The sequence below is a fragment of the Apostichopus japonicus genome, chromosome 3, assembly GCF_037975245.1.
Source record: "Apostichopus japonicus isolate 1M-3 chromosome 3, ASM3797524v1, whole genome shotgun sequence".
NCBI lineage: Eukaryota > Metazoa > Echinodermata > Holothuroidea > Aspidochirotida > Stichopodidae > Apostichopus > Apostichopus japonicus.
The window spans coordinates 5,037,421-5,045,000 of record NC_092563.1 but is presented as its reverse complement, the minus strand read 5'-3'; the positions used below and the strand labels follow the sequence as shown (position 1 = coordinate 5,045,000).

Below are 7,580 nucleotides of genomic sequence, written 5' to 3'. Positions count from 1 at the left end.
TGATGTCACTCTTGCGTTGAAAATAGTCTAGTTCATACGTAAAAATCAAAACAAAATGAATAAAAAAAAAACTTACAAAGATGCAGTCAGGTTGCATAATACAATAGCCCGAGGGAAGTAAATTCCCAGCAATGACGTCACAGCGAACACCTGTGAGAAAAGAGGACGATTGTTTATCCCGTCTTTCTCTGTTCAACTGATTGGATTAATAGACATGGAAAGCCGTTTGAGCACAAATCCAAATTCTAGTTTAAATAGTAGTTTTGATGGATTTTTTTATCTTTTTTCATGCTTTGTTTTGTTTTCCTGGTTGTGTTTTCCACGCGAGCTTTACATTGTTGATTTCTTTCTGATGTTTACACAAGTAAATATGTTCTTCTAGTTGGTTTGCTAGAATTTACCGAAATATCTAGTTTAGAAATTCTTTCAATATGGTTTATAGAACAAAATAAAAATATTTTCACCATGACAACTGTTTATGTTGTGTGCAAGTATTCCTAAATTATAGGCAGAACTTCAAAAGACCCTCTCAGGGTCCAATAATTTGTGGAGTAAATAACTAAATAATGAGACAATGAAGTAATGAAAAATGTGACCTACTTTCTCGACCCCGTTCCCCCTCCTCGACTCATCGCCTTACCCTTTACTATGCCCGTTTGTACTCAGTACGTTTGCTATATATAAATATATATTTAAAAAAATACATCGCGAGGATTTTACAGTTGGTTTTGAGGGCAGTATTCACTTTTCTCACTTAGAGACCCTCCTACTATAGGGTCTCTATTCTCACTTACCGGATATATGCCGATGATCCACACTAAACTGGTAGCTTCCTCTCCGTGTGGAATTTTTCTCGCTATGAAGACACAAGCTTCCAGAAAACTCACAAACAAGATGATTGTTCCCGCAGTAAGTATGGCAAAACCAACTTTCAAAGCAACATTTTCTTGGACATCTAAAGAATTTAAATAAACTTATATCATATATTGTAATTATTCATTTTTGTGTTCTAAAAACAAAACAAAATAATAATAAGGAAGCTCAAACGTTTGTTGATCAGATCAATGGACGAAATATCAGAAGTGAATGTGTCTATTTCTTGTCACAAAACAAATTGATGTGCTTGTTCTGGGTGTGTATGTATATAAATAAATATATATATATATATATATTTCGTGTTATACTTGTCGTGTAGTTTTGTTTTGATCCACAACTGTAAGAAATCTTGAATACGTCACCTTGCCACACTTCCGCTGACGAGGGGTCCGTCGTGGGGCAATCGGGATCACTGACATTAAACACCCAGTTGATGGTTGCTAACGGCAGCGGCGTTTCAGTACCCTCCAACAGCATGGACGTCATTATCACACATGGGTATGAGATTCACATCAAGAATAAACTTTCTCTTGCAAAGGAAATGTGTCAATTCGGCGGCCTGGAGACTGTTTGACAGAAACAATAGAATGGATTATAAGTAGTGTGTCTGACCATAACAAACACATGCCCGAACTCATGGGTTATGACCACCCTCCCCTTGTCCGCCCCCCCCCCCACCTCCAAATTTCACGCATTTTCTGGGTAGATAATTGTCTTTCTCGCTGCGAGGTTTCTTTATCACCAACTGCGTCAAATGTCACAAAACAAATTGATATGGCTGCAAAATATAACACCATTTTTGCATTTAGGTACCCTTAATTATACAGAAATAGACGACCACCCCGCCCCCCCCCCCGTCCCCTTCAGCTAGGATAATGATCAATAATCAGGTCCCCATCGTTCAGTAAACGCACCCCCTCCTCTCCCCATAGAAAATCCTGCGCACTGACAATTCAGCGTAAGTCGTTGGGTTGTACCAGAGCACCCGATTTTGACAGTTTACCTCTTACCCTTCTCCCCACCCCAACCTACCCCCGCCCCTCTACCAGTTTCCATCTATCCATCTTTTCTACATTCTACATAATTTTAGACTGGGCTGAGCTGGATGGGAAGTAAACATCAAAATATCAAATTTACAAAGAAAGACTGGACCATATAACATACGACAGATTTGTCCAAATTATATAAAATCAGTTCATAGCGAACAAAATGTAAAATTTAGCCCTGAAGATAAGCAAAATATTTCACCCCGCGGTGGGAAGTGCACTATTTCGGTTACATGTAACTCAAAGTGCACCTTATACCAGTCGTCTTATGTAGACATCTTTGAAGCTGCAGTTTTATTTTACCTTGGCTAAGCCTCTTCAAAGACCGTACTTTCAGAAAGTGACTTGATAATTTTTTTGTTTGCTATTTCCCGCCTAAATAGAAATAGATCCTTGTTTACTTTCAACTTCTATTGTATTGTGCAAACACACAGAAAATTAAACAGAATTGAAAACAATACAGATTTAATTTATACGCCCTCCACCTTAGCCCCCCCCCCCCCCCTAGCAGACGTCTCATAGTGAGTTTGGTCTTTACCGATTCGATAGAGTTGTTATATACACACAAAAAAGGCCTGCATTATTTCCTTTAGTTATTCCACCCTTTACGAGTTTTTCAAATATTTATATTAAATAAGATCATGTCAATATTGAAAGGGGTCCCTCTTTAATTTGTAGTGGTACTGCATGGTCTATATCATACTACACACATAATCGACAAATACATTTGAAGATGTACATCCCAGAGCGGACTAACGGTGATATGGGCATTGACACCCCTCCCCACCCTTTCCCTCCCCCTCTCCACATTCTCATTGAAGAATGAACCGGACATCTTCTAACATAATTGGGTGTTAAGCAAGGGTGTGGATTATAACGTTTTCAGTGGGGAAGGGGGAGGTGTAGCTCGATTTCGAAACAAACTAGCTTTCTAAGACCGAATGAAGAGATTGAATGTGTAGGGGCAACATTAACGACGGGAAAGGGAAATCGACTTTTATGTTTGATGATTGAGATAGTCAAACTATATATATATTAAAGAGAAACAGTTTCCACATTGTTTATAAAAATATCCATCGCAACAAATAAATAAATAAATAAACAAAACACAAATCATCGCAATATCGTGTCCCTTTACTCGATATATTGTTGATGATTACAACCTATTTGGCGGGCGACTAACACCTCTCTTACTTACAGGAAGTGGCTGATCTGTGATGTCATTATGGTTTATGATGTTTAAGAGCTTTACTTTCATTCCTATTACATAATCTTCTTGTTGCTTTATCCATAAAGTGAGTGATGCATTTGGAACTATTGATTACCTATCAATGTTCTTTTTTCTTGTATTTAGAAGTTTCATAAAAAATACATTTTTGGGGGGGAAAAATAAGATTCACTATGTGGATAAATAATTTAAGTTTTTAAATCGAAAACTATATAATTAAAAAATATATACAGCGCTCAATTGACTCCGTTGTTGAGATCCTGTACTCTTCAGCTGTTACATATATATACTTGTTAACCTCCTAGATGTAACCGAAACAAAAACGTTAAAGGAGAACTTACCTCTCACATGCTCTCCATAGCTTTAAATATTCTCGAACAATAAATATGCAGCGTTAAAAATATGTAACTTAATTTTAGTACTGTTTGAATCATCAACTTTTAGTCGGTCGTCTCCCAGGAAGTTATATGTTTCAGGAATCCCGTATATAGGTTTTAAACGCAGTGTGTACGAAGTCAGTGACTAAAACACACCTCAACGTAAACAATTAAAGGCTGTACGGTATATATACTGTGGCCATTGTGTTGTAATTAAAGTTCAGTTCAAAGACTTTGAACGTTAGAGTTAAAAGTTTCTTATTTACATAAACACCGAGGTATTTGTTTGCCTAATTTAACAGTAAACACGTACTGCGACAGTAAGTATATTGGTTGATAAACAGTGTAGCTTAGAACGGCCAAGTAATTCCTGCAGTTCTATATGGGACATAATAGTTCAGTTTCTCCATGATATTGTCTTTTTTTTTTTTTTTCCCTTTTTTTTTTGTGTCTCATAAAATAAATGGTTAATTAGCGCGAGTAAAATGACAAGTTGTAATCAATTCTTAAAATTTCGTCGTCGTCCGGAGATATTTGCATATCACATGTAAAAAAAAAACTTTCCATAGATCTTTAAAGTTTGGGATTTTTCTACAGACAGCTTTTGGAATGAAATTTGACCAGTCAAACCGATACAATATTACCCCGATAACTTGAGCGAGTAGGAGTACTCACTAGTATGCAATGCAAGTAGGCCTATATAATGATGAGCTTGAGTACGACGAGTATACTAGGCTCTATGTGACGAGTATGGGTCCTTAAACTTGCTCTTGTATCCGCTCTAAATTTCCAAAAGACACAGAGTACGAGAAAATAACCATTTCGTGGGCAAGTATAGGAGTACTCGCTAGTACAAGTATAGGCCTATATAATCATGAGTTTGAGTGCGACGAGTTTACTAGGCGCGGATGGGTACTTAAACTTGCAATAGTATCTTTCCTAATTTTTCAAAATGCTCTCAAGTTTTAAGTACGAGCCCGACGTCTCACTCGATTTAATGATTTAATGAGACACAAACCATTGTACTATCCGAGTAATCATGATCCCATATTTACCTTAACTACAATTCTAGGTTCCAAATTGATGTTTCTTCATTCGTCCAAGACTTTGGCAAAACCTCAAAGTCACCGCGCCATCACTTTACAAGCCATTCCTGACTTCCGTTTGAACGGTTGCAACGTCTAAGTTAATATACTGTAGGTTTTAGGGTTGGATCTCGTGTTTCATGCTATAAAACATGTCGTGTAATTGGGTCTAATTTCGTCTCTCGTAGCAAGGTTGGCAGATCCCGTAGCACAAGTTTTGCAAGTCGTGGGGGAAATGACGGCCAACAGGTAGTATGGCGTAATATGGAGTAATAATCAATTAATATTTAATGGAGTGTTAGCTCAGTGGTTAACGCCGATGCCTTTCAATCATAAGGTCCCCGGTTCGAGTCACTCCCAGATTAATGTATGTCGTCCAGTTACAGAGTTATTGACAATTAACAATTCATAATCATGGACGTTAAATATGAATGTGAGAGACTGACTTCGGTCAGCTTGCGGCTTTGATAAGCCAATTAGGCTTCTTCGCGAGTTCCTGCTTGCAGGAGGATCTAATATACATACATAGCCTACATACATACATACAATATTTGATATGTACTTTTGTCACACACGGCGCCTCATACACCGTTATGCGTCTTTTTATCGGTATCGCCAACGAGGTAAATGCAACGAGGTAAATGAATCTGGAGAAACTATCACACAGTAAATACGCGCGTACGCGCGTACCATGTATGGAGGGTCATGTGATGTGTTCCAGGGTGGTACTAATATACTACTCTCCCTATTACGCATGATGATTTCACCCAACTAGTACGTAAATGTGTTTGCGTGCTTAGAGCAGCAGACGACACCCGTTACCTAGCAATAACCGTGCCTGTAGCCTAACGTGATAGCTATATTCCCGTCGAGCAGCATTAGGCTCTGTTCCATGGAGAATACCGTGGTTGCACTGAACTAAACATTTCCCCACATTTCCCATTTCTACATTCACTTATAGCGTGTAGTAATAACGTTTGGCCATATGAGACAAAGCTTGCCCCTAGAGCTGTATTAATAAGTAAGATTATGTAGAAAGCCTGCCTTCATTCAAGAGAATAAGGTTGAACGTTAGCATATTAGCACTATTTCGTAGGCCTGAAGTACCAGTACCTTCTTATGCCGCTAGTTTCCATGTCCGAACCGACCAATCTTTCACGAAGTCACTAAGACTGTTCTCGAACTGCTACAGAGAAATATCAGTATAGTACCACCCTGGAACACATCACATGACCCTCCATACATGGTACGCGCGCACCCAATTGACATGAATCCTCCAGATTCATTTACCTCGTTGGGTAAATGAATCTGGAGGATTCATGTCAATTGGGTGCGCGCGTACCATGTATGGAGGGTCATGTGATGTGTTCCAGGGTGGTACTATACTGATATTTCTCTGTAGCAGTTCGAGAACAGTGTTAGTGATTTCGTGAAAGATTGGTCGGTTCGGACATGGGAACTAACGGCATAAGAAGGTACTGGTACTTCAGGCCTACGAAATAGTGTTAATATGCTAACGTTCAACCTTATTCTCTTGAATGAAGGCAGGCTTTCTACATAATCTTACTTATTAATACAGCTCTAGGGGCAAGTTTTGTCTCATATGGCCTAACGTTATTACTATACGCTATAAGTGGATGTAGAAATGGGAAATGTGGGGAAATGTTTAGTTCAGTGCAACTCACTGATCTACACTAACTCAGTGGTGCAACTACGGAATTCTCCATGGAACAGAGCCTAATGCTGCTCAACGGGAATATAGCTATCACGTTAGGCTACAGGCACGGTTATTGCTAGGTAACGGGTGTCGTCTGCTGCCCTAAGCACGCAAACACATTTACGTACTAGTTGGGTGAAATCATCATGCGTAATAGGGAGAGTAGTATATTAGTACCACCCTGGAACACATCACATGACCCTCCATACATGGTACGCGCGTACGCGCGTATTTACTGTGTGATAGTTTCTCCAGATTCATTTACCTCGTTGGGTATCGCGCGTTCACTAAAATAGATGGCGCTACTAAAGTAAGTCCTTCCAAGCAAAAATGATTCTCTCTTGGAAATGTGCAAAGCCGTATATATACGGCTATGGAAATGTGCTTTGTAGGCTTCCGTATAAGTTGGTACTACTACTATCTGTATACGTTGTTCGACCAGGAGGGTCACTTTGAAATTTGAATTTCTCAGTCCGAAATTTCAAATTGACATATATTTCGGTAATTTGTAAATGTTTACCGGCTAGATCTTTGGTAGGGTTTTTCATTTTGTTAGTAGAACGATGATTCAGGTTTGAACTATTCTGTTTCTACAAGAGTGAAGATCTTTGCAAGTCCCGACAGGGAGGCAGGCCAGTTGACACAAAGGTGTAAAGTATAGGTCAGATGCGGTGGTGTGATTCACTGGTGGGTCAAATGAGCTGACCATGGCATCGAAATCACCCCCACGACTAAACGTATGAAGTTATCTATCGGACTTGAAATTACATCAATAACCAAATTTATGAAAACAACTCATAAATGTATACAAACTGTTTATGTTGAGAAAAATTATTCAAATTAGAAACAAAATGAAATAAAGTAGTTCACTTGAAACAAAAACTTCCTCGTTGGAGAAACTGTAATTGTTCATTTTTTTTTCCTGAAAATGAATATGGACTTGATAAATTAATATGGCTCATAAATTAAAACACCCAAAAAACAACGCCAGAAGTTACATAAATATGTTTTGGACATGTAACTGAAATATTTGTTGTTGCTTTTAAACCGTATTATTTACGTTCTATATCGGGAACTAAGCAAGTGTTCAAAGGGAACATATCTCTAAAAGCAACGGCGGTATATATTACAAATTAATGGCACTTAGCAACTTCCGTATTTTTGTTCTAACTTTTCCCGCCAGTTTTGTCTTGTGACGCTGTGTACAGTGCGTGTATTACAACTCTGTGTGTATTGCGAATGGAAAAAGTT

General features: G+C 38.5%; 1 protein-coding gene across 1 annotated transcript in view; it reads right to left on the bottom strand.

Annotated features, from left to right (window-relative positions):
- LOC139961133 (organic solute transporter subunit alpha-like) overlaps nt 1-3,693 on the bottom strand; it is a 15,482-nt gene extending 11,789 nt beyond the window's left edge. The window contains exons 1-4 of the mRNA XM_071960053.1: nt 3,492-3,693; nt 1,239-1,442; nt 795-955; nt 77-150 (exon numbers count right to left, since the gene is read on the bottom strand). Coding sequence (XP_071816154.1) covers nt 77-150; nt 795-955; nt 1,239-1,362 — 359 coding nt within the window. The 5' untranslated portion in view covers nt 1,363-1,442; nt 3,492-3,693. The remainder of the gene's footprint in view (nt 1-76; nt 151-794; nt 956-1,238; nt 1,443-3,491) is intronic.
- Nucleotides 3,694-7,580: the final 3,887 nt, after the last annotated feature.